The 27,371-nt window shown below is 47.9% G+C and overlaps 3 protein-coding genes across 4 annotated transcripts in view; all 3 read right to left on the reverse strand.

Moving 5' to 3' along the window:
- Positions 1 to 971: 971 nt before the first annotated feature.
- LOC121295093 lies at positions 972 to 17,356 on the reverse strand. The gene is made up of 14 exons (XM_041219426.1): positions 16,932 to 17,356; positions 14,632 to 14,819; positions 13,086 to 13,223; positions 12,575 to 12,713; positions 9,097 to 9,280; positions 8,652 to 8,790; positions 8,104 to 8,268; positions 5,257 to 5,294; positions 4,575 to 4,604; positions 3,608 to 3,774; positions 2,842 to 3,260; positions 1,788 to 1,890; positions 1,334 to 1,589; positions 972 to 1,184 (listed from the first exon to the last, which is right to left on the reverse strand). The coding sequence occupies exons 1-14, from the start codon at positions 17,136 to 17,138 to the stop codon at positions 1,048 to 1,050; spliced, it is 2,310 nt and encodes a 769-aa protein (XP_041075360.1). The 5' UTR covers positions 17,139 to 17,356; the 3' UTR covers positions 972 to 1,047.
- A 2,611-nt stretch (positions 17,357 to 19,967) lies between these two features.
- LOC121294977 (transaldolase-like) lies at positions 19,968 to 25,129 on the reverse strand. Of its 2 annotated transcripts, none has more exons than XM_041219240.1 (8): positions 24,922 to 25,129; positions 22,665 to 22,788; positions 22,435 to 22,542; positions 22,081 to 22,212; positions 21,659 to 21,834; positions 21,115 to 21,312; positions 20,676 to 20,821; positions 19,968 to 20,246 (listed from the first exon to the last, which is right to left on the reverse strand). In XM_041219240.1, the coding sequence occupies exons 1-8, from the start codon at positions 25,016 to 25,018 to the stop codon at positions 20,214 to 20,216; spliced, it is 1,014 nt and encodes a 337-aa protein (XP_041075174.1). In that variant the 5' UTR covers positions 25,019 to 25,129; the 3' UTR covers positions 19,968 to 20,213. The 2 variants fall into 2 exon arrangements, with proteins under 2 accessions (XP_041075174.1, XP_041075175.1); XM_041219241.1 differs by lacking the exon at positions 24,922 to 25,129 and adding an exon at positions 22,977 to 23,070.
- A 610-nt stretch (positions 25,130 to 25,739) lies between these two features.
- Positions 25,740 to 27,371, reverse strand: part of LOC121294978 (epidermal growth factor receptor kinase substrate 8-like protein 2) — a 31,043-nt gene continuing 29,411 nt past the window's right edge. The window contains exons 21-22 of the mRNA XM_041219242.1: positions 27,030 to 27,152; positions 25,740 to 26,213 (exon numbers count right to left, since the gene is read on the reverse strand). Coding sequence (XP_041075176.1) covers positions 26,136 to 26,213; positions 27,030 to 27,152 — 201 coding nt within the window. The 3' untranslated portion in view covers positions 25,740 to 26,135. The remainder of the gene's footprint in view (positions 26,214 to 27,029; positions 27,153 to 27,371) is intronic.

Here is a 27,371-nt window from a genome sequence, read left to right on the forward strand (position 1 = left end):
CAGAGTCGGTAGTGTCTCAGTGTGTGTGTCTGTGCCATCTCTAGGAGTCACACTCAGTGTGTTTGTGTCACAGTCTCGTCAGGAGTGACAGTCACACACACAAGTCACACACACAGACACGGAGTGTCTCAGTTTGGTAGGGGGTGTTCAGGGTGTTTAGGTACTGCGGTGTGCTCTTTAATAGACTCCTGGAGTGTGTGTGTCAGTGTGTGTGTCTGTGCCTCTCTGTCAGTGTGTGTGTCTCAGTGTGTGTGTCTGTGCCTCTCTGTCAGTGTGTGTGTCAGTGTGTGTGTGTCTGTGCCTGTCTGTCAGTGTGTGTGTCTCAGTGTACTCTGTCAGTGTGTGTGTCTGTGCCTCTCTGTCAGTGTATGTGTCTCAGTGTACGTGTCTGTGCCTCTCTGTCAGTGTGTGTGTCAGTGTACGTGTCTGTGCCTCTCTGTCAGTGTGTGTGTCTCAGTGTGTGTGTCTGTGCCTCTCTGTCAGTGTGTGTGTCTCAGTGTCAGTGTGTGTGTCGGACCACGGGTGGGAGACGGGGTAGATCACCAGCACACAGTGTGGGTCGTGAGCCTCTCTGTCAGTCACAGTCTCAGTGTGTGTGTTGTCAGACAAACGGAGAGACAGTGTCACACACACAGGGAGTCACACACACAAGTGCGGGGTAGTGGTGTGGGGGTCATCAGAGTGTGTCTGTGTGTGTGTGGCAGTACACCAGTCAGGTCAGTGTGAGTGTCTCAGTGTGTGTGTCTGTGCCTCTCTGTCAGTGTGTGTGTCTCAGTGTGTGTGTCTGTGCCTCTCTGTCAGTGTGTGTGTCTCAGTGTGTGTGTCTGTGCCTCTCTGTCAGTGTGTGTGTCTCAGTGTGTGTGTCTGTGCCTCTCTGTCAGTGTGTGTGTCTCAGTGTGTGTGTCTGTGCCTCTCTGTCAGTGTGTGTGTCTCAGTGTCACTCCTGGAGGCGGTAGTGTCTCAGTGTGTGTGTCTGTGCTCTCTGTCAGTGTGTGTGTCTCAGTGTGTGTGTGTCTGTGCCTCTCTGTCAGTGTGTGTGTCTCAGTGTCACTCCTGGAGGCGGTAGTGCCCGAGCTTGCGTCTGTTCTGAATCCCGAGGAATGTTTTAATCAGCAGCAGACCGACGATCAGGAGCACTGCGGCCCCCAGAACCACCCCCACGGCAATGCCAACACGGTTCGGAACTGCAGAGAGAGAGAGAGAGAGAGAGAGAGAGCATTGTCAGCACTGCTTCTGTGCAAGTGTAACAGCCGAGACACACAAACAGTGACACACAAATACTGAGACATGCACACACACGCACACACGCACGCTCACACTCAGACAGACATACTTTCGGAGCTGGAAGTGGGTACTGATGGTAATGAAGAGGGTGATAATGGATTCACAGTATCGGTGATGGTGGAGTTTACACCGAGACGGATCGGACCGGCGCTGACTGTGAACAGACTGGACTCCAGGGACTGGAGCAGGAACGCGGAGCGGGAGTACGATTTGGAGGAGAAGGAGCGCGAGGAGGAGCAATTAGGGGAACAGGGATCCGTGTCCGACATCGTCATACACAGCTTCACAGAGCAGTGTATATACACCTGGAGAGAGAAGAGGGGGAGAGGGGAGAGGAAAGCATTTTAATAAAAATTGCAAATCATTGTAAAATCATGCAAAGATATGGTAAGTGGTAAAACTTTTATAAGAGATCCTCAGTAGACTGGTTGGTTTCTAATATGCAACAGAGCACAGAGCACAGCACACAACGGGCCAGGAGAGCAGCTGGCTGGGGGACTGACCTCAGGGACGATGCGAGCCGGGATGAGGGAGGTCAGGTTGATCTTGTAGATCTTGTCATTGAGTTCATCCATCATGAGCTCAACATTCCCACTGGACCCACACCTGGGAGAGAGAGGGAGGGGAGAGGGGCACTCAGTAAGCATGGAGTCCATATTCACAAAGTAAACGGGATTATTGTGCACTGTATTGAATTAGCTGCTCTCAGATCCCCAGTACAGCACTGAGTTCTCTACACTAGACTGTATTGAATTAGCTGCTCTCAGATCCCCAGTACAGCACTGAGTTCTCTATACTAGACTGTATTGAATTAGCTGGCTCTCAGATCCCCAGTACAGCACTGAGTTCTCTACACTAGACTGTATTGAATTAGCTGGCTCTCAGATCCCCAGTACAGCACTGAGTTCTCTACACTAGACTGTATTGAATTAGCTGCTCTCAGATCCCCAGTACAGCGCTGAGTTCTCTACACTAGACTGTATTGAATTAGCTGCTCTCAGATCCCCAGTACAGCACTGAGTTCTCTACACTAGACTGTATTGAATTAGCTGCTCTCAGATCCCCAGTACAGCACTGAGTTCTCTATACTAGACTGTATTGAATTAGCTGCTCTCAGATCCCCAGTACAGCACTGAGTTCTCTACACTAGACTGTATTGAATTAGCTGCTCTCAGATCCCCAGTACAGCACTGAGTTCTCTACACTAGACTGTATTGAATTAGCTGCTCTCAGATCCCCAGTACAGCACTGAGTTCTCTACACTAGACTGTATTGAATTAGCTGCTCTCAGATCCCCAGTACAGCGCTGAGTTCTCTACACTAGACTGTATTGAATTAGCTGCTCTCAGATCCCCAGTACAGCGCTGAGTTCTCTACACTAGACTGTATTGAATTAGCTGCTCTCAGATCCCCAGTACAGCGCTGAGTTCTCTACACTAGACTGTATTGAATTAGCTGCTCTCAGATCCCCAGTACAGCGCTGAGTTCTCTACACTAGACTGTACTGAATTAGCTGGCTCCTCTGTGCTGTAGTGTGTTGGTTGCAGGCTCCCTCACCCGTTGTTTATGAAGGAGCTGCTTCCACTCCTTGTGGTGTTCTTGGACTCGGCGGTCCAGCAGGATTGCACCACAAGCTCCACGCCAGTGATGTTACAGCTGGCGTTCACTTGCAGGTAGAGCGGCTTGATGGGGTCCAGCTCAAAGGGTGTGTCCATCTTGCCCATGTCCCCTATCCGTCCCACACCCGCCACGGCCGGCAGCTCCCTGCGGAACTTGATGTCGAAGGTGAATTTTCCAAACGCTTCGTCCTTGGGCCGCTGGGGTATAGACACCATCCCAGTCACCAGGCCCCCTGCCTTGAAGCGACAGGCCAGCGGGAAGCGCAGGGAGGGGATGCGCGTGATCACAGCGCCCAGGTCCTGGCTCAACAGCCTGCTCGACACCACATTCACCAGCACCAGGTACGAGTCCTCCTCCTGGGGAGGGGGGAGAGACAGCTAGCACCTATTCACTGTATACCACTGGACACACATCTCTGGAAAATGAATGCGTGGGGGTTCCAGAATGTGGGCAGGGCTGTTGGCCAGCTCTGGGGGCGGAGTTTGTGTGTGTTTTGGAATGTGAGCGGTGCTGTTGACAGGCTCTGTGGGCGAGGTTTCTGTGTGTGTTCTAGAATGTGGGCGGGGCTGTTGGCAGGGTTAAGGTTGGCAGGCTCTGTGGGCGGGGTTTCTGTGTGAGTTGAGGAATGTGGGCGGGGCTTTTGGCAGGCTCTGTGGGCGGAGTTTACGTGTGCTCTAGAATGTGGGCGGGGCTGGGGCTGTACCTGGATCCTGGTTCCGCAGTCTGTTAGAGGGATGTCCAGCAGGAAGTGGGTGGAGTTTCCTGTGATGTTACAGGTGGGGTCGATGAGCTGTAGGTCACTCTCGTTGATGTCGGGGAGGGCGATTCGGGGGAGGAACAGCTTCATCCGCTCCTCTAGACACTGCAGCACTGTGGGACAGGAAGCAAGGAACGCATCACCATGCAGCACTGCGCTGTGAGTCACTTTCCATTAATGTCCATTTAAATGGCTGCTAATTTCACGATGCACTGTTCAAAACTTCTATCTTGGGCTTCTTGAACAAAGAAGACTACGTGGTGACCTAATTCAAGCATTCAAAATTCTAAAAGGTATTGACAGTGTCGACCCAAGGGACTTTTTCAGCCTGAAAAAAGAAACAAGGACCAGAGGTCACAAATGGAGTTTAGACAAAGGGGCATTCAGAACAGAAAATAGGAGGCACTTTTTTACACAGAGAATTGTGAGGGTCTGGAATCAACTCCCCAGTAATGTTGTTGAAGCTGACACCCTGGGATCCTTCAAGAAGCTGCTTGATGAGATTTTGGGATCAATAAGCTACTAACAACCAAACGAGCAAGATGGGCTGAATGGCCTCCTCTCGTTTGTAAACTTTCTTATGTTCTTATGTTCCTCACAGCTGTAGTTCCAGAGCAATGTTGTTGCAACAACGTTCAATTGATGGGGGGGTCTGTGATCCCTCTGCCCGGGGGGGGAGGGGGGGTTGGGGGGGGGGTCCTTCAGATAAAAAATGACCTGAGACTGATCAACGGGTACATTTATAACCTGCCTTCGCTGAACATTTAGACACTGAATCGGCCAAATCAAATGAAAAAAACAATCCAAAACTAGCAGCCAATAGTCTGGGTGGGATTGTTGTGTGAGTTACAGAGCTGGCCTCTGTGAAGAGATAGCAGGGACCCTGCTCTGGGGCTGGGAGGGGCTTCCATACCTGTCCCTGGGGGAGGCTCTATGGTCGTCTCTGCAAACAAACACACACAGGACACAGGTCAGAGATACCATGGGGAAAAACACACAACTATACAAATCAACACAACAGCCTGCATTCCAGACAGTGAAAGAGAGGAATGGGCTATACAGACAGGCCTTATAACAGATCAGCACTGTGCAATAAAGCACAGAGAGGTATGGTAAAGCATAGGCAAGCATTGTAAAGCACAGAGAGTTGTGGTAAGGCATAGGGAAGCATTGTAAAGCACAGAGAGGTCTGGTAAAGCATAGGCAAGCATTGTAAAGCACAGAGAGGTCTGTTAAAGCATAGGGAAGCATTGTAAAGCACAGAGAGGTCTGGTAAAGCATAGTGAAGCATTGTAAAGCACAGAGAGGTCTGGTAAAGCATAGGGAAGCATTGTAAAGCACAGAGAGGTTTGGTAAAACTCAAAGAAATGTTGCAAACCATGGTAAACTATGGTAAAAACATGGGGGATGGGGGACAACTGTAAATTCTCTGGAGTAAACTTTTAAAAGGAGATTGTTTAGAAGTGAGATTTTTTACAATCTTAAAATCTTTTGCAAGCAGTAATCTACTATTAACTAATCCGCCCATATATGTGCAACATACTGTATGTGCTATATATGATCCAAATAATCAAAAAAGATGAAAGTAAACATACGCTGTGCAATCCAAATACATCTGGGCTCGGACTGAAACCTGAAAAACAAAACATACAGTGAAAATAACAAGCATGAACCTGATCACAAAGACGTGTCTGACTCTGACTCTCGTTCTGACTCTCGTTCTGTCTCTGACTCTGATTCTGACTCTCGTTCTGTCTCTGACTCTCGTTCTGTCTCTGACTCTCGTTCTGACTCTGACTCTGACTCTCGTTCTGACTCTGCCTCTCGTTCTGACTCTGACTCTGACTTTGACTCTCGTTCTGTCTCTGACTCTCATTCTGACTCTGACTGTCTCTGACTCTTGTTCTGACTCTGACTCTGACTCTTGTTCTGACTCTGACTCTCGTTCTGTCTCTGACTCTCGTTCTGACTCTGATTCTGACTCTCGTTCTGTCTCTGACTCTTGTTCTGACTCTGACTCTGACTCGTTCTGACTCTGACTCTCATTCTGACTCTGACTCTCGTTCTGATTCTGACTCTCGTTCTGACTCTGACTGTCTCTGACTCTTGTTCTGACTCTGACTCTGACTCTCGTTCTGACTCTGACTATTGCTCTGTCTCTGACTCTTGTTCTGACTCTGACTCTCGTTCTGTCTCTGACTCTCGTTCTGACTCTGACTCTCGTTCTGACTCTGACTCTGACTCTGTCTCTGACTCTGACTCTTGTTCTGACTCTGACTCTCATTCTGACTCTGACTCTCGTTCTGTCTCTGACTCTTGTTCTGACTCTGACTCTGTCTCTGACTCTCGTTCTGATTCTGACTCTCGTTCTGTCTCTGACTCTGTTTCTGACTCTGACTCTGACTCTCGTTCTGACTCTGACTCTCGTTCTGACTCTGACTCTCGTTCTGACTCTGACTCTCATTCTGACTCTGACTCTGACTCTGATTTTGACTCATTCTGTCTCTGACTCTCGTTCTGACTCTGACTGTCTCTGACTCTTGTTCTGACTCTGACTCTCGTTCTGACTCTCTGACTCTCGTTCTGACTCTGACTCTCGTTCTGTCTCTGACTCTCTGATTCTGACTCTCGTTCTGTCTCTGACTCTCGTTCTGTCTCTGACTCTCGTTCTGACTCTGACTCTGACTCTCGTTCTGACTCTGACTCTCGTTCTGACTCTGACTCTCGTTCTGTTCTGACTCTGACTCTCGTTCTGACTCTGACTCTCATTCTGACTCTGACTCTCGTTCTGACTCTGACTCTCGTTCTGACTCTGACTCTGACTCTGACTCTGACTCTGACTCTCGTTCTGACTCTGACTCTCGTTCCGACTCTGACTCTCTCTGACTCTGACTCTGACTCTCGTTCTGACTCTGACTCTCGTTCTGACTCTCGTTCTGACTCTGACTCTCGTTCTGACTCTGACTCTGTCTCTGACTCTGACTCTTGACTCTGACTCTGACTCTGACTCTGTTCTGTCTCTGACTCTCGTTCTGACTCTGACTCTGATTCTCTCTCGTTCTTCTGACTCTGACTCTCGTTCTGACTCTGACTCTGATTCTGACTCTCATTCTGTCTCTGACTCTCGTTCTGACTCTGACTCTCGTTCTGACTCTCGTTCTGTCTGACTCTCTCTGACTCTGACTCTGACTCTCGGACTCTGTCTCTGACTCTGACTCTCGTTCTGACTCTGACTCTCGTTCTGACTCTGACTCTGTCTCTGACTCTCATTCTGACTCTGACTCTCGTCTCTCTGTCTCTGACTCTCGTTCTGTTCTGTCTCTGACTCTGACTTCTGACTCTGACTCTGACTCTCTGACTCTGACTCTGACTCTCGTTCTGACTCTGACTCTCGTTCTGACTCTCGACTCTCTGACTCTGACTCTGACTCTCGTTCTGTCTCTGACTCTCATTCTGTCTCTCGTTCTGATTCTGACTCTCGTTCTGTCTCTGACTCTTACGTTCTGACTCTGACTCTCGTTCTGACTCTGACTCTGACTCTGACTCTGACTCTGACTCTGTCTCTGACTCTCTGTTCTGACTCTGACTCTCGTTCTGACTCTGACTCTCGTTCTGACTCTGACTCTGACTCTGACTCTGACTCTCGTTCTGTCTCTGACTCTCGTTCTGACTCTGACTCTGACTCTGACTCTCGTTCTGACTCTGACTCTCAGTTCTGTCTCTCGTTCTGACTCTGACTCTGACTCTGGTTCTGTCTCTGACTCTGACTCTGACTCTCGTTCTGTCTCTGACTCTCGTTCTGACTCTGACTCTGACTCTCGTTCTGACTCTGACTCTCGTTCTGTCTCTGACTCTGACTCTCGTTCTGACTCTGACTCTGGTTCTGTCTCTGACTCTGACTCTCATTCTGACTCTGACTCTCATTCTGTCTCTCGTTCTGACTCTGACTCTCGTTCTGTCTCTGACTCTGACTCTCGTTCTGTCTCTGACTCTGACTCTGACTCTCGTTCTGACTCTGACTCTCGTTCTGACTCTCATTCTGACTCTGACTCTCGTTCTGTCTCTGACTCTGACTCTCGTTCTGACTCTGTTCTGTCTCTGACTCTCTCTCTGACTCTGACTCTCGTTCTGACTCTGACTCTCATTCTGTCTCTCATTCTGACTCTGACTCTCGTTCTGTCTCTGACTCTGACTCTCGTTCTGACTCTGACTCTCGTTCTGTCTCTGACTCTGACTCTCACTGACTCTGACTCTCGTTCTGACTCTGACTCTCGTTCTGACTCTCTGTTCTGTTCTGACTCTGACTCTCGACTCTGACTCTGACTCTCGTTCTGTCTCTGACTCTGACTCTCGTTCTGACTCTCGTTCTGTCTCTGACTCTCGTTCTGTCTCTGACTCTGACTCTGACTCTGCACATCCTCTCTGCCCCTGTGTGGGTTTACCTATTGGTGCTGGCGCTGAAACAGACAGGTTTGCTCCTAGGGTCCTGCCTGCTGGTTCCAGTCCAGCTCACGTTGGCCGACACCACGCGGACCCCGGCTGTCTTTTCCTCCCACAGATTGGACAGCACTAGCCCAGGGGGGCCCAGAACCACAATATCGGACACCCTGTCAGGACACAAGGAGGGGCAGATTCACATCAGAGCATTACTAACACACACACACACACACACACATCCCTCCACACACACGCACACACACACACACATACACACTGACGCATCGTGTAGGTTTAATGGGGGTGTAATGCTTGGTTTTTATTTACACCCCCAGGAAAAAATGAAGCGAAAGGGGTGTGGGGCTTTGCTGGCTCCATGTCCAAGTTTCTCAGGGTATTTTTGCACACTATGGTTTGCATACTGTGCTGTATTACACTTTGCTGTGCTTTTACTGTAGAAACCTTCAGAAGTGTCTCAGCACACAGTTACAAACAGTCAGGCAAGTAAACCGCTCAGTAGAAACAGACAGACAGGCAGGAAGTGACATCTTACATATCGGAGCTGACGGCGCTGATGGTGAAGGTCACTTCATCGTAGGGCAGCACGGATACTGTCTCCCCATTGGCTGGAGTGGGCTGCGTGAATCCGGGACGGGCCAATCCAGGCATGCATTCCGGGGATTCACCCTCCACTGATCAGGAAACACATTTTAAATAGATTCAAAAAATGGATGACAAAATATGAATATCTCAGGCATACAGAACTCGTTAAACATGCAAAAAAAAAAAAAATACAATGAGAACTTTATTATATTACACCATTAGGAAGAAAGGATGGGAATGTACTTTACAATCAGGAGGAAATCTCTTAAAGGGGAGTGATTTTAGCCTCAACAACGGTCCATGATCAGTAATGCTTACTTTATTCATTATAGCATTAAGAATTAAGAACACAAGCAGGGTTATAACCTCTTAAAGGGGAGAGAGTTTAGCCACACCTGTGACAGTGAAGTGCAGTGGTGTGGAGCTCAGGGGTGTTCCGGTAGAGGAGTACGGAGGAATGGTGCGCGTCCCCTGGGTGTGTGTTAGAGTCACTGCTGCTCTGGGGTAATCCTCCACAATGAGCTCCACAGCGTAGGTGCCCTGAGCACCCCCGCCAGTGTACCACAGCACGCACAGCTCCTACCGAACAGCAGAGGGCAGCATAAACACACACTCAGTCACATTGCAATCCCTTTACAGCAGAGGGCAGCATAAACACACACTCAGAGTCACATTGCAATCCCTTTACAGCAGAGGGCAGCATAAACACACACTCAGAGTCACATTGCAATCCCTTTACAGCAGAGGGCAGCATAAACACACACTCAGAGTCACATTGCAATCCCTTTACAGCAGAGGGCAGAATAAACACACACTCAGAGTCACATTGCAATCCCTTTACAGCAGAGGGCAGCATAAACACACACTCAGAGTCACATTGCAATCCCTTTACAGCAGAGGTCAGCATAAACACACACTCAGAGTCACATTGCAATCCCTTTACAGCAGAGGTCAGCATAAACACACACTCAGAGTCACATTGCAATCCCTTTACAGCAGAGGTCAGCATAAACACACACTCAGAGTCACATTGCAATCCCTTTACAGCAGAGGGCAGCATAAACACACACTCAGTCACATTGCAATCCCTTTACAGCAGAGGGCAGTATAAACACACACTCAGAGTCACATTGCAATCCCTTTACAGCAGAGGGCAGCATAAACACACACTCAGAGTCACATTGCAATCCCTTTACAGCAGAGGGCAGCATAAACACACACTCAGAATCACATTGCAATCCCTTTACAGCAGAGGGCAGTATAAACACACACTCAGAGTCACATTGTAATCCCTTTACAGCAGAGGGCAGCATAAACACACACTCAGTCACATTGCACCCTTTACAGCAGAGGGCAGTATAAACACACACTCAGAGTCACATTGCAATCCCTTTACAGCAGAGGGCAGTATAGTCCTTGACTCGTGAGGCATCAAGTCTTGACACACACACACACACACACCACACACACACACACACACACACACACACACACACACACTTCATTCATATTAAATTGTCGTTCTCTACACGTAACCCTTTACAGCAGAGTTTCACAAACCCGGTCCTTCAGGTTCTGCAGGTTTTTATATATAGCTATCATTAAATTATGACGTGGCTAGCACCTGAGATGAGGTTACATTGGTTCAGTTGAGTAATTCTAGAGCTTGAGGACTGAGATTGGGTAACTCTGCCTTACAGCACCCTCTCCCATTCAAGAGGAATGCTGTAGATCCACTGTGTGTCAATTATAATGCAATGTATACATATACATACTTATATATTAGGGGTGGGCACCAGCATTGATATTTTAATATGATATTGATATCGTTCAATATTGATAATTTCCATATCGCGATATCGTGGGATTAAAACAAAACTACAAATGCAGTATAATCAAGTTTATTTTATATTAAGATGCAACAATCTCCATCGAGTAGGCAAACAAGCACCACACCCTGAAGAATTGTTAACCATTTTATTCCACTGTTTAGCTATCTAATTCAGCTGATCTATCTATCGTTAGCTATCATTCAGCACTGTGACATGCGCTTGCATCAGCGGTTCATTGCACTTTGTCCGTGTGATTTATAATGCTATTATTAATGCATTTTTAAAATGTGAACTGTCAGTATTATAAATGAGATGTGCTTTTAAAACATCAAAATAATGCAATAATGTGTTATGCTTTTTTTGAAATACTCACACGTTGTATATATATTGTAGTGTGGTTCTGCATGTCACGACATCCTTCCCTATTATGCAAGATTGAAATTTACTTGGGTGATTCATTTATCTGAACAAAAATAAAACTTTTGTATATCTTTATAGAGGAATTGCAGGGGTTTATTTCAGATGGCAACATAAAAGTCCCACTTCATATCAGGGATAATGAGGTTATATTGAGCATCAATTAAACTCTATCTTAATATATATGAGTCTTGTTTTATTTGGAGAACCAGACATAAAACATCTTTAATATCGGCGGTGTTGTTTATTTTAGAACAATTAAAGTCCTATCTCACCCTATCAGGAGTGTGGGCGTAAATAAACTCTATCTTAATATCAGGGGGAGCGTGGGTTATATTAGAACAAATAAACTCTATCTTAATATCAGGAGCGTGGGTTATATTAGAACAAATAAACTCTATCTTAATATCAGGAGCGTGGGTTATATTAGAACAAATAAACTCTATCTTAATATCAGGGGCGTGGGCTATATTAGAACAAATAAACTCTATCTTAATATCAGGAGCGTGGGCTATATTAGAACAAATAAACTCTATCTTAATATCAGGAGCGTGGGCTATATTAGAACAAATAAACTCTATCTTAATATCAGGAGCGTGGGCTATATTAGAACAAATAAACTCTATCTTAATATCAGGAGCGTGGGTTATATTAGAACAAATAAACTCTATCTTAATATCAGGAGCGTGGGCTATATTAGAACAAATAAACTCTATCTTAATATCAGGAGCGTGGGCTATATTAGAACAAATAAACTCTATCTTAATATCAGGAGTGTGGGTTATATTAGAACAAATAAACTCTATCTTAATATCAGGAGCGTGGGTTATATTAGAACAAATATATTAGAACAAATAAACTCTATCTTAATATCAGGAGCGTGGGCTATATTAGAACAAATAAACTCTATCTTAATATCAGGGGCGTGGGCTATATTAGAACAAATAAACTCTATCTTAATATCAGGGGCGTGGGCTATATTAGAACAAATAAACTCTATCTTAATATCAGGAGCGTGGGCTATATTAGAACAAATAAACTCTATCTTAATATCAGGAGCGTGGGTTATATTAGAACAAATAAACTCTATCTTAATATCAGGAGGCGTGGGTTATATTAGAACAAATAAACTCTATCTTAATATCAGGGGCGTGGGTTATATTAGAACAAATAAACCCTATCTTAAAGAGGTCCTGCGCCAATGAAGCCAGTCTGTACATAATATTGATTGTGTACTTCCTTTCACTGTGGAGTGCCTAAAGAAATAGAAGTGAACAGCCTTCCCATGCAACCAGACTGCAGCAGATTGAGGGAAGCCCTTCGTTTGAATGCTTTAGTCTGTTATACTTTCACACCCCAAACCATTTCAGCCACAGAGGGAAAATCTCTCCACCCTTTTTAATACCTTCTTTCTGGTCATCGACCAGTCAGCTGCTTCCTCTAATGACTGACAGGCTTCTCAGCCAGTTACATGACCCCGAAGACACGGCACAGGCAAAATAACTTAGGAAGTGGGAATGTAGCTGAAAGTCGGGCAAACAAACGGCGCTATTTTGTTTCCCCTAGCCTGGTAAAATGAAGGTGCTTTCCCTGCTGAAACGTTCCTCCTGCTTGATCGCGTTACCTCGTCCACGTGCAGGAATGCTTGGTGGGAGCAGAGCGTGCACTCCGCCCGCGCTCGCTGCCCGTAGCGACACCTCACCACGTCTCCCTCGCGGTCCAACACGCCCAGGCTGAAGGACGTCGCGCAGTTCCGGGGTAACCTGTTCAAAAGCAGATGTTTTTCCTGACCAGGCTGCAACAGCTCAAATGAAATCGTTCGCTACTTTAGAGTCTGGCTGGAGGGTCAATCGAACAGATGCACTTTCTGAATTCCGTTCCTGCAGTAATCCACTTCAATTTATTATTAATATGTGTGGCCATTTATTAAAGATTATATTCAGGACTAAAACAAAATCCTTACAGAAACAACATTTCAGATTACTGCTATGAAATTCAGATCACTCTGCAGCCAGTTAGACAGTTTAGAACAGAACTGGAACAAAGACCAGGACCGGAACTTTGACCCCCTCTCTGTCCAGCATGGTGGTTCCAGGACTCCAGTCAGCTATCCAGGTAAAAATAAAGCATCTCACCTGACCGGCGGGAGAAGGGCAGCCTGAGGGGGGCTGTTAGGAGAGCCAGTGTCAGATCGAAACCCCAGCTCCACCCTCATTAGCAGGACAAACTGGAGACGAGGAGCCACAGACTGGGACCAGCAACACCCAGAGGAGCTGAAACAAACAGAGAAACCACTGAGCAGGGACTCCGCAGAGCGGCAGCCAGGATACCCTCCCAGAACAAAGTGCCAGAACAACACAGGTCCCAGCGAACTCACGCAGAGAGCAGGGAGAGCATGGAAAGGGTTGTCTAGGTTATCTAGCCATGTGGGGGGGAGGGTTGTCTTTAGAAAAAAAATGTTCTGCAGTTTCTCCAAGAGAACAAAGGCTTTGTCTAGAGACTGACGCCATACTCCGTCACGAAGGTGCACTGTGATTGCAATGCCTTTCCATTCCTGAGCATATTCTTAGCATAACATCCCCAGGTGTGTACGTGATTCGGCACTCCTACTGTTCTGTTTGCCCTTTTAACAGCCTCACCACACTTTGTGAAAAAACAAGGGCGGCGTCTACAAGTTTCGAATTGTATTTATTTATTTTTTTTGATCAGGCCGTGATGCATCCAGTAATTAAAGAGGAAGAGCTGGCTGTTGTTATTTGTTAACTGTTGTTATTTTAAAGGCTGTATTCCCTAAAGAAAAAACAAAGCCAAGTAAAAGCAGGACAAAACCGTTTAATTTTATCGCCGACATTTTGTAAGCTTTGTTATGACAGGACATGCAAGCCGCGCAGTCAGCGTTATAAGAACAAATCAGAGTCTGCAAATTGCCACGTGATCGCTTATTTCTACAGAGGTTGCTTGGAGAGTAGAGCTGCTTCAAGCAGCTGCTTGCACGGACGTCCACATTTAAGAGACTCGGTTGCATGCAACTAAGCTGCTGAACTGATCGCTCATGTGTGGACCTGGTTTTAGAGACAGGATGTGTTGCATCCCCAGGCAGTGCTGTCAAGTGCTCACAGCAGTTCTTGCTGAACCGGTTTTTAGCGTATTGTATTTTTAAATTGCACTGCGAATAACTATTTTCCAACGCCTCATTCCAACAGAGAGCTCGGCCCTCATTGTGTTTGAAATCTAAAAGTGAAGCCCCAGGTTATTGTTCTCAATCACCCCAAATATCCCTCAAGTTTGACTCATCATTGTTAGTGTTCAGAGCTAGTCACCTTGAAGGAGAACCAGCCCCTCACCTCCAAGCTCTGACTGGTTACACTGGAAAGCAGCCCCTCACCTCCAAGCTCTGACTGGTTACACTGGAAAGCAGCCCCTCACCTCCAAGCTCTGACTGGTTACACTGGAAAGCAGCCCCTCACCTCCAAGCTCTGACTGGTTACACTGGAAAGCAGCCCCTCACCTCCAAGCTCTGACTGGTTACACTGGAAAGCAGCCCCTCACCTCCAAGCTCTGACTGGTTACACTGGAAAGCAGCCCCTCACCTCCAAGCTCTGACTGGTTACACTGGAAAGCAGCCCCTCACCTCCAAGCTCTGACTGGTTACACTGGAAACGCTGACACTGAACCCCGTACCTGAGCTGCAGCGTGGAGGAGTGTTCAACGTGGACGATGACCTCCCCCTGAGCCTGGCACCAGCCTGGGGAGGGGCTGCTCCCGTGCGCCCCCTGCTGGGAGGGGGTGGTGCAGTTCAGCACCCCGCATAGCCCCTTCGAAGCAGCAGGGCAAGGAGAGGCGGACAGGACTCTGTAGAGTAGAAGCACCTGGCAAGCAAGCACAAAGACAGGGCATTAAACCCCAGGAATCTCCCCTCCCATCACATCTCAATACATAGAACCCTGCTGATCCAGGCTATCAGGAATCTCCCCTCCCATCACATCTCAATACATAGAGCCCTGCTGATCCAGGCTATCAGGAATCTCCCCTCCCATCACATCTCAATACATAGAACCCTGCTGATCCAGGCTATCAGGAATCTCCCCTCCCATCACATCTCAATACATAGAGCCCTGCTGATCCAGGCTATCAGGAATCTCCCCTCCCATCACATCTCAATACATAGAGCCCTGCTGATCCAGGCTATCAGGAATCTCCCCTCCCATCACATCTCAATACATAGAGCCCTGCTGATCCAGGCCATCAGGAATCTCCCCTCTCATCACATCTCAATACATAGAACCCTGCTGATCCAGGCCATCAGGAATCTCCCCTCCCATCACATCTCAATACATAGAACCCTGCTGATCCAGGCTATCAGGAATCTCCCCTCTCATCACATCTCAATACATAGAGCCCTGCTGATCCAGGCTATCAGGAATCTCCCCTCCCATCACATCTCAATACATAGAACCCTGCTGATCCAGGCTATCAGGAATCTCCCCTCTCATCACATCTCAATACATAGAACCCTGCTGATCCAGGCTATCAGGAATCTCCCCTCTCATCACATCTCAATACATAGAGCCCTGCTGATCCAGGCTATCAGGAATCTCCCCTCCCATCACATCTCAATACATAGAACCCTGCTGATCCAGGCTATCAGGAATCTCCCCTCCCATCACATCTCAATACATAGAGCCCTGCTGATCCAGGCCATCAGGAATCTCCCCTCTCATCACCTCTCAATACATAGAGCCCTGCTGATCCAGGCTATCAGCACGATATCAATCTGCTAAGTGGCATCAGATACCCGACAACCTGCGACGGGCACTAGGGATGGAGATAAGACTCCTGTTCCTGTTGCATCAGCAGTGTCACCCACATAGATTTTACTAGCAGCTTGATCAGCCTCACTGTGTCTAGGTAACACGCTCAGGTGTGTCTTATTATTAATCTCACAGGGAAATCAGGAATGGATCACACCACTATGCAGTAGGAGTCTCATTGCCATCCTGGGGATGCCAGCGATTGACAAGGTTATCCTGGTGTGTGTGTGTAATCATTTTAATTAATAATAGATAAACTAATAACTACAACCTATCAATCGGCAAGTGTTCTCATTGATGGAGTAGGTGCTATTATTATTATTATTATTATTATTATTATTATTATTATTATTATTATTATTATTAAATAATAGAGCAGTAGCTTCGGAAATAGGTTCATAAATGTCCACGATGTCTCGTCATGTCCCAATGTCACGTGTCGCAAGCTGAATATTTAATACAGTGTAGTTTACAGTAAGAGCAAATAATAATACTACTACAATATAACATGAACTGGGATGCAACAAGTTAAGATCACAACCGTTTATATCTGCAGTGACATATTAGCAGTGCAATAGTGCAAGGATAACGCATCAGCTGAGTCCAGTAACAGGGTGCTGAGGGCAGGCGAGTCCAGCGCAGAGCAGGAGGGGCAGATCAAGAGATCTACCAGCGTAGTCTAACAACTTTCAAAAAGGATGCGATATGAAAACACAACAAACAAGTTTGATGAAGAAGTCTCCTGATTCTTCTCACTGATTTCTGCACTTTCATCATGAAGTAAATCGCACAGGGCAGTTGTTACTGTTTTCGTTATTTGATCTATAAAGCTGGCGTCATTAAGACCAGCACAGTTACTTTTCCTAGTTTAAAATATGGCAAGTTAATAATAAAAAGGGTGTATATTTACAGTAAAGCCTCTAATACACAGGTAGGGTCAGTTCTGATAAGCGAATTGAAACTAGAATTGTTTATATAGCTTCCCCAATCAAGACACCTCCTGAAAAAGACATTCGACGACATTAATAGATGAAGTACAGCACTGTGCTGTACTGTAAATACCATTGAGGGGCTGAAGAGCACAAGAGGGCAGGTTAGCAACGCATCACAGCGGTGCTCTGATACTCTGAAGTTTCACTGTGTAGAAAACAAGAAATCAGAAACAAATACCTCCGTGCTGTTCTCTCTGCCGGACGGCTCCAGACTGAAGGATGATCCCAGGTAGGAGAAGTCTGAGGCAGGATCCAGGGCTTGGGAATTGTCCCAGAGGAACGAGAGGGTGAGGAACAGGAGGAGCCGAACCACTCTACCAGGCTCCATGTCTCCCAAAAAAATGAAATTAAAAACGCCACCAGAGCCGAGTGCCAAGAAACACATTGGGGGTTATTGTCCTTTAAATAAAAATACAACAGCACAGCACAGCACAGCTTCTCTGGTAAGAGATCAGATCCACCCGCTCTTTTAAAATATGTCTTTATTGTGAGGGGGGGTGGGTCTTGGTAGAGCCGTCAGCAAATGCACACGGAAAATAATTGCAGGTGTTATTCACACACAAAACACAAGAACATCTGCAGGCAGCCAGGCAGGCAAGACTGGATTAGCAGGTGAGCTTAAGGAATTGCTCTGCTGGAAGAGTGAGGAGGAGACGCGAGGGCGAGGGGGAGAGACGTGAGGAGGAGACGCGAGGGTGAGGGGGAGAGATGTGAGGGTGAGAGACGCGAGGGCGAGGGGGAGAGACGTGAGGAGGAGACGCGAGGGCGAGGGGGAGAGATGTGAGGAGGAGACGCGAGGGCGAGGGGGAGAGATGTGAGGAGGAGACGCGAGGGCGAGGGGGAGAGACGTGAGGAGGAGACGCGAGGGCGAGGGGGAGAGATGTGAGGAGGAGACGCGAGGGCGAGGGGGAGAGACGTGAGGGGGAGACGCGAGGGCGAGGGGGAGAGACGTGAGGGGGAGAGACGCGAGGGCGAGGGGGAGAGACGTGAGGAGGAGACGTGAGGGTGAGGGGGAGAGATGTGAGGAGGAGACGCGAGGGCGAGGGGGAGAGACGTGAGGAGGAGACGTGAGGGTGAGAGATGTGAGGGTGAGAGACGCGAGGGCGAGGGGGAGAGATGTGAGGGTGAGAGACGCGAGGGGGAGAGACGCGAGGGGGAGAGACGCAAGGGTGAGGGGGAGAGACACGAGGATGAGAGAGGTGAGGATAAGGGTGAGAGACTCGAGGGTGAGAGACGCCAGGGGTGAGGGGGAGAGATGCAAGGGTGAGATACGTGAGGGTGAGGGGAGTGCATGCCACACTCCCTCAGTCACTCACTCCCTCACTTTAAAGATGACTAGATTACAGACCCAATGTTAAAATCAATCAGTTTCTGTTTATTTTTTTCTTCCTCAGAGGCTGTGTGTGAGACTGTGCAGACCTGCAACTCGCCAGCACCTCCTTTAAACACACAGGCCTGTCCCCTCTGCACTGAGCTGCGTGGAGAGCACGAAGGAGAGCAGAACATACAAAGAGGCTGACTGTGCCCCGAGCGAAATACTGAAAGAAACTCGCTCAACCCATTCAGTGGCAAACACTGGCAGAAAACAAGAAGGGCTTTCGACTTGAAGAAACACAAAGCCACTTTTTCAGGGACATTGGCTTGAAACCTGGTTCCAGGGGACCTAGTTTGAGGCAGCTTTGCTGTATCAACCCCCAGGTCTCCCCTGGTGTGCCCTGCAGTGCAGCCTGAAACCCAGTCTCCTGAAACTAAGTTCCAATCCACAAAGTGGCTTTGTGTTCCCTCAGCTTAAATTTACTGTTATAGGATGTTTGAATTAATAGGAGGCTGTGTGGTCCAGTGGTTAAAAGAAAGGGGATTATAACTTGCGACCCTGAGCAAGTCACTGAACCTCCTTGTGCTGCGTCTTTGGGGTGAGACGTTGTTGTAAGTGACTCTGCAGCTGATGCATGGCTCACACACCCTCATCTCTGTAAGTTGCCTTGGATAAAGACATCTGCTAAATAAATAATAAAAAGAATCGCAGCTTAGAACATGCAAGGCTTAGATACGAGAGCCACGAGGACAGGGCTGGTCCTTCCACTCCTGTTCTTTGTTTCAAATCATGCTCTAAACTATTTAATTAAAGCAATTAAACCTCCAGCCAGACCCTAGAATAGTTCATTATATAATTTCCCTCCAGGACTGTGATTAGACACCCCTGCACCAGGAGCACCAAAGTTTAAACTAGAAGGTGCAGGTGTATGTGTACGTACGTGGCTGGCTGCTGACCGAGGAAACCTTTACAAACAAAAGGACTGTGCAATGCTCCGGACAGGGGGCTGGCCCGGGTTAACAGGCAAATTGAACCAATGAACTACTGCGGGTCTGGATGGAGGGTTAATTAGTTCAGTTAAACAGTTTGGAGTAGGGTTTGGAACAAAGAGCAGAAGTAGAAGGGCCGGCTTGTGCTAGCCCTGCTCCTGTCAGACCGCCAAGTAACACAAACACATTCTACACCAATTGCAACCACCCTTCAGAGGAATTCTGAATCACGTACACACCTGGGGATGTTATGCTAAGAATATGCTCAGGAATGGAAAGGCATTGCAATCACAGTGCACCTTCGTGACGGAGTATGGCGTCAGTCTCTAGACAAAGCCTTTGTTCTCTTGGAGAAACTGCAGAATGTTTTTTTCTAAAGACCACCCCCACCCCCACCCCCGAGCTGGAAGTCAAGTTCAGCTGCTTAGATCAGGGGCCCGATAGAGTTTGATGGTCTTCACTTGAACAGAGTGAGCACTGACCAGAATCACAAACACCTCCACCCCCCCCCAATTCAACACAACAGCCAGTCTCAGCTGGAGAGAGGTGCAGGACTGACTAGCAAGCGTTCGAGGACAGAGACAGGACTTCATGGCCACACCCAGAAACACTTTGACCAGAAGAACAATTAGGAACGAGAGGCCAGTCAGACCACCACTACTCATCCGCTTCCTAGTAGTGGACCGATCAAGATAACATTTCAAACTTTGGATATTTAAAATTAACCCAGTTTTGCTGTTTATGTGGGGAGCTCTGAATTCGAAGCCTGGCAACGTTGCTATCGTGTGACATCCCACTGTGGAACTCCTGCACACGTGGTAGAAAGACCTGGCAGCAAAGAACTAGAAGAATCTCCGACAGGAGAACCCATCCACATTCCTACAACAGACAGTCAGATGCAACACATGCATTGAAAGTTAACTGCACCTTTATTGATTCCATGGGATATATATATAATTCTGTTCTTAAAAAAAAAAAAAGTGCTTTCAAAACTAGCTTTACAACACAAGAAATGATCAGAGACGCACTGGAAAACTGATTAAGACTATGCAGGAGACACGCGAGCGGTCTGGTCAGGAATGTCGTGATCGGGGGGTGGTTGTAATGCCTCTGGTCCCTCCCGCTTTGTTCCCTTGCAGCTCCCACTCCTTCCCATTCACTTCCCATTCTTGGTGCTCAACATCTTCTCCTGAAGAAAACACAAAAAAAAAAAATTATATATTAGACACACACTTTACATGAACCCACAAAGACATGCTGCAATTATTGGATTCATTGACTGATAAATTATTGAACCCCATTTAAAATGCATTGCGAGCCTCAATGGAAGCATGTAGGGATGGATTACATTAGGAGTCACACTGGAAGCATGTTGCTGGACCCGGTTTATTTTCAAAGCAAACCCAAACACAAGAAATCAAATCTTATACTGCCCCCCTGTGGTGCGAGGAGCAGAGAATGAAACAAGTATTTTATCAAAACCAAGGCAACTAAAACCAAGTCTCTTGCCTTGTTTGGTGTACTCCGTCAAAACCAAACACAGTCGCCCTCTCTCCCACTACACCCCTCTCTATTACTACTCCCCCCCCCCTTCCCCATCTCTCTACAGCCCCTGCACCTTGATCATGGCTTCCAGCTTCACAGCGTCAGCTGCAAACTTGCGGATCCCGTCGGAGAGCTTCTCCACGGCCATGCGGTCCTCGTTGTGCAACCAGCGGAACTGCTTCTCATCCAGCAGCAGCTTCTGCAGGTCGCAGGCCTGGGCTGGAGCGAGAGAGACACAAAGTAAAAACAGGGAAGAGGCCGGGCTGGAGGAGAAGGAGTTAGACCGGGACAGCGAGACAGACAAGCAGTCAAACTGGGACACAGTAAAGCACCTCGAGAGAGGGAGTCAAAGACAGACAAACAGTCAGAAAGGGATAGAGAGGGGGAAAGACAGACAGGACAGCGTTTCAGATTTCTCTTGTCAAAACAATGCATTTTATTAATTCAGTTTTTTCCTTAAATGGAGACAGTCACAAGCACAGAACCCCCCCAACCCCCCCTGAGACACATACCCTCCTTCATGCTCAGGGTGGGGGTGACCTTGCTGGAGTCCTTGCTGAGCTCAGCCAGCAGCCCCGGGGAGATGGTGAGATAGTCACAGCCCGCCAGGGCCTTGATCTCGCCGGTGTTGCGGAACGAAGCCCCCATCACCACCGTCTTGTAGCCGAACTTCTTGTAGTAGTTGTAGATCTTCGTTACGCTCACCACCCCTGAAACCAGAGAGGGGGTGGGAAATACAAAAAAAAAAAAAAAACCATGAGGAACAGAAGAACATGTACGCCCATGGACTCTCGGCCAGGTCCGTGCCCAGCCACTGGACAGATGCAATAGAGCATTAATACAACTTGGAAGAGGTTTGATTTGAAATGGGAGATCGATGAGATATTGGCGGTTCCCTCAAATCATGCGGAGTGCATTTCCCTTGATCACAACAGATTATATATTATAATGTTTAGACGTGTTCAGTGAATCTGTAAACACCCCGCCCCCTTCCTTCTGTCTCTCCTCCATTCTTCCCTGCCCTCCACCCTCTTTCCCCTCTAGCCTCCTCCTCACCAGGGTCCTCGGAGGGCTCATAGCTCTTCTTATCCGTGTTCTCCTTGTGCCAGTCGAGGATCCGCCCCACGAAGGGGGAGATGAGTGTCACTTGTGCGTCTGCACAGGCCACAGCCTGGGCGAAGGAGAACAGCAGGGTCATGTTGCAGTGGATCCCGTGCTTCTCCTCCAGCACCCTGCGAGCACCAAGAGGACAGTCAGACGAGAGAGAGGAGAGTCAGGCACCAGACAGCAGAGAGAGAGGGTCAGAAATACTACAAGGAACTTTGTGTTTTAGACCCATCCATAGCTACTGAAATACTTCTGATTGAAATGTTTGTCATTGAACTCTCAAACGTGCTGAACTTCCCCATTTAAAAAAGTAAGTTCACCCATAACGATGAACATTAATTTCCACACGCGTCCCCTCTCCCTTCACTCACTTGCCAGCCTCAATCCCCTCCCATGTGGAGGACAGCTTGATGAGGATGCGCTGCTTGTCGATTCCGGCTTCCTCGTAGAGCTTGATGAGCCGGAGCGCACGCTGGATCATCCCGTCCGTATCGAAGGACAGCCTGCGGGCGGGGGAGAGAGAGAGGGAGGGAGGAGGGTTAACACAGCCAATGCAGTCGCACATTATTCAGAGGACTGTGCACCTGCAGTGATGGGTCAAGGCAAAAGCTGAATTATTCTTAAAAAAAAAAAAAACACACTACGACACGTCTTTGGAGTGTAAAGCCTCACAGCGTGGCAGTGGCTCGTGCGCGGCTGCAGACTGTCTGGTGCTGGAGAACTACCTGGCGTCCACCTCAGTGGAGACTCTGCCCGGGATCTTCTTCAGGATCTCCAGCCCGAAGCTCACAAACAGCTTGTCCATGGCATTGGTGACCTGCTCCTCCTCCGTCCTGCAGGAAGGAGGAGAAAAAATAAATTTAACACACAGCAACAGTGAGAAACACACACATGCAGCAACGTGAATCAACACACAGAGCCCAGCGTATCAGGGTCCTCCTCCTCCTCCTCTTACCCCCCCAGCTTCCTCCCGTGCTCGATAGCCTCTTCCAGGAGGTGCTGGTAGGCTGGCATGCGCGCCGCGGCCAGGATCAGAGAGGGGTTCGTGGTGGCATCCTGGGGCTTGTACTCCTCGATGGCTGAGAAAGAGAGAGGAGGATGTCTTATCACAAAATGAGCCTTCAAAAACAGATCTGACTTCATTATATACTGCACAAGGATGTGGCTCATTAAACTAATTTATTAAAATACGTTACAGCAGTGAACAGAGATTAATAACAAGATTCCAAATTGGGGAGAAAACTGGGGTAAAGAAAAAATTCTATACAGATATTTCCACATGCAGGATCAATCAGCCAGCTCTTGCGAATTCTTGCAGCCGGTCTGCCTTGCTCTGTGGATGCCATCTTATTGCACCACTGGGCTCAGCCCATTCTGGTCCCATGATACCCACCCCCCCTCTGTGCAATGCACGGGTCACCCCACTGCATGCTGCAATCAGTCACTGTGTAACCGCCCCCAGACTCACACACACAATCCCTCTCTTTCACAAGCCTGGGCAGCCAGCATTTCACTGCTTCACTCCGTCAGCCAGTCACCAGACTGACAAACCGTGACGCGCTTAACCCCTTAACTGCCAAGCACTGTTAAAGCTAACATTTTGGTGATCAAGCCCACGGTGTGGGGAACCCTCGTTCAAAAAAAAAAAAGATGCCACAGATGCAGCTTTATTTTTACTGCTGCTTTTACACGTGTAAGAGACCAAGCAACTGGTTCCACGGACTGCCCCATTCCAGATAAAAACAATACAGTTTCTCTGGACAAATGAACACGCACATTCGTGCTTGTCAGCCTATTTAAATGAAACAAGGTCTAGGTGACAGCAGAACTGTGCAGTTACAAAATACTGCAGCAAGTTGCTGGGTGTGGCGGTCAGTCTTTAGAAACGCCAGCCTCAACACATTTCCTTGATTGCACTTCAGAAGAAGACGTTGATGATAAACATGCGTTGTACTGCTTGGAGGAAACCCCCCCACACCCACACCCACCCACACACACCCACACACACACCCACGCACCTGTCTGGACAAGCTTACAACGCGGCCCTAAAAAAATTTCAAGTAAGGGGTGGGCGGTGGTATAAACTGCGTGTGTTACTGTTTCGGGCGGGGGTTATGGTGGGGCTTATGATTACGCGGCCCGCCAAAGATTTCCACCGCTATATTTTTTTTATTGTAATATTAAGTGCTTTTTATGGAGAAAAAAACGAAACTCAATCTTAGCGTGCCGCAGTTTACAAGGGAAATGAAGACCGCTACTATGAATTGTTTTTCTTGTTGACACCACGCGGATCGTGAATTCCGACCGTGCACGGCCCAGCGGTACTGCAGTATTTATTAACAACAATGTTCAAATCTGTGCACAGCGGATTCTGCAATGAGATTGCAAAGCAAACAGATTTGCAACCGTTACTGTAGAGTCATTGCGACATAGGCGATTAGGAGACTTGCACAAGGAGGCCCGCCAGTGATCAACCCGACTCACTCCTGCTGGACAAAATTATTTTTTTTTTTTACTTCCCCAATCTTTGTTACGGTCAGGTAGAACAGGACTTCCTTATTAGCTATATTTCTGACTCATTCCCTCGATACCATTTTAAAAGCAATTTTAACCGAATTATTGTTTTGCACTGAAGTAATAAAAACTATAATTTGTTGCATAAAACCCTTGAAGTAACGAGTGTGCTCTGTAGTAAGCACGCTGCCCTGTGCTTCGATGCATGCTCGGTGCAGATCCGCTGTGCGCAGCGTCGTTTTATCAAGCAGACTGGGAAGATCGCAGATTACAATACCAGCAGCACATTACACGACCGTGCAATAAAACTGCAGTTCATAACGAATTACTGTATGCACAACATGCAAATCGACAGTAACCACCAAGTATAACCGCAAGCGCTTATCGCCTCGACTCGACTGAGTGTCCATTAACAACGTCCAATAATTTTATTATTATTATACAGTAAATGTCATGGGCTCGCCTTTCAATATGCATCGCAGGCCTCAAACACACCCCATTTCCACTGCCAGCAAAAGTTGGATTCAACCGCAGCCAATCTCACACGCGTGTTCCCCGAGCGCACCCCGTCTCAAGTCGCCGCGGGTCCCCAGATTAACCCTGCTGTCTGTCCTACAGAGCTAGCTGCAGGTCTCAGTCCAGTCTGAGCCCATTTCCAGGCGAGGACCGAGAGCCGGCTTCGGAACACGCTGCACTACCGTTAAAGTCCCCGGTATCCGCCACCACCACGGTGTGCTGCTTGAGCTGCTCCAGCGCAGACTCCATCTTCTGCCGTTTCACCGGGGAGACTGACATCGCTGCGGGTCCGAGAGGGGCTTATATACCGAGCGCGTGAAAGAGCAGGCGTGCGGAGCCAGCGCTACACTACGTTCGCTGCGTGGAATAGCACGACTTCTCTGCGACAGGCGTTCGATACCAAGCCCCGCCCAACTCGCTGAAGATACTGGCAGAGCCAATCACCTGTCTAAATCCCACCTTTCGTTCCCACTGTTGTTTATTATTCATGATCTCACAAGATAAAGCCACGCCCATTTACTCAGAAACTAAAGGGGATCACGCCCTGATCTATCTGGGCCACGCCTCTATGTGTATTATTCATGAGCCCTCTGTCTGATCTCACTGGCATGTGAATATATTATTTATAAGCCCGCCCCTGTATTTGCATTATTCATGAGGCGTTTTCACATGCAGCCGAGTAAGCATGACTTTGGACTTTGACCAGCTCACCGCGATACTGTATTGCTACAGTGATATTGCAAACCCGCACAGTCACGCCGCTGTCGCTATATAGATATGCAGAGATTGCAGATTTCTGCAGATTTAAAAATCCCCTTCGGTTCCATATGTTTCAGAGATAACATCAACATATTTGAATTATGATGTTGCAAAATCTAGGATTGCAATATTTAATATTTGTAGTTATCAATTTCTGCTAAACTAGAAAAACTAAAACCAGTCCAATACACCCGCCTACTCCGCATCAAACAACAAAACACGCGATTAGTATTATGGGATTTCTTTATTATCATTTCATAAAAGCAATGTGTTAATATATTAATATATTCATGAAGCATTAAAAAAAAAAGCACAAATCAAAAACACAGCAGCAGCATCACTATTCTGAACTTCTGAAACCTGGAAAATTAATGAATTGCATAATATAATTGTATCCGTGTATGGCATTTTGTCAGATTAGTTGTACAGATGGATCTACACCTTGTATAATTGTGTATGTTCTCTCCTCCTCCTATTCTGACAGCAGTGATGTACTAGCTGTGGCAGGACAGGATTGCTACCACATCACTGCTCTCAGTAGCAATCTGTGTGTTTGTTTGTTGCTATCTGATTTTGTCAGCCAGTCACCAGGTTGTTTTGTATTTGGATTATATGAGCTGCAGTTGGACAGTGTTTCTTATTCATGGCTGGTTGACGTGATCTTCTCCTGTCTCCTCCTCATGATCTCCTGAAGTTCAGAGTCACCCTGGCTCTTCTGAGAGAGAGAGAGAGAGAGAAAGAGAGAGAGAGAGAGAGACGAGTGAAGAGAGAGAAGAGAGTGAGAGAGAGAGAGAGAGAGAGAGAGAGAGAGAGAGAGAGAGAGAGAGAGAGAGAGAGAGAGAGAGAGAGAGAGAGCGAGAGAGACAGGGGAGAGGGGAGGGGGGGGGGGGGGGGGGGGGGGGGAGGGGTGGGGGGGGGGGGGAGGGGGGTTGGGCAGAGGGGGGAGGGGGGGTGACCTCTAATAAGTCCCCGTTTACTAATGAGTATTCGTCTCCCTCTCTTCTGACGAAATAGTCTAGAGAGAGAGTGGAGGGGGGGGGGGAGGGGGGGGGGGGGAGTGCAGGAGAGAGACTAGACTATCTAATGGTAAGATCTGTCTACGTCAGGAACTCACCGGGGATTACTAAAATCTTAATAAAGGGGGTGGATAAGAATTACTCAGAGGGATGAAGCGAGACGAGATTAAAGGCCTAAACGAGTGGGGGGAAGGAGGAGCGGAGTGGCGAAGGAACAGAGGAGGAGGAAAGGGATGAAAGGAGGATTTGAGGACGACGATGAACGGGAAAACTGAACGAGCCGACAGGGAGTGAATGAGGGGAGTTATTCTATGATGCAAATGAGTATCATAATGTCCTTTTTAATTTCTCCCACTGCTCGCCTCACCCTGCTCCTTGTCCCTACTTCCTCCTCCCTGCCACTGCCCGGTCTTTGCCCTGCTTCTTGCCCCTACTCCCTCCTCCCTGCCCCTGCTCCTTTCCCCTACTCCCACCTCCCTGTCCTGCGCCCTGCTCCCTCTTCCGCTGCCCCTCACCTCCAGCTGTGCTTTCTGCACGGTGATCTGGCTGTAGACCCGCGAGCCCTCATCTCCACACACCACCTTGAGCTCCTCCTTATTGAGGGAGAAGAGCTGAGCGCCGGTCAGGATCCCCAGACTCTGGTGAAGGGGTCTAGACTCCCCTCAGGACACTCTCTTAAGAGAGGAGGGATGGGGAGAGAGAGAGAGAGGAGAGGGAGTGAGACAGCAGTGTCACTGCGAGAGGGAGAAACACAGAAACATTGTCATTGTCTACCCACTGCTACTTGATGTGTAAATGTGTGGCAGTGGGGTTCAGACTCTTGGTAATGTTAGGGTCAGGGATAGGGTCGGGGTCAA

Source organism: Polyodon spathula, chromosome 19 (assembly GCF_017654505.1).
Source record: "Polyodon spathula isolate WHYD16114869_AA chromosome 19, ASM1765450v1, whole genome shotgun sequence".
Taxonomy (NCBI): domain Eukaryota; kingdom Metazoa; phylum Chordata; class Actinopteri; order Acipenseriformes; family Polyodontidae; genus Polyodon; species Polyodon spathula.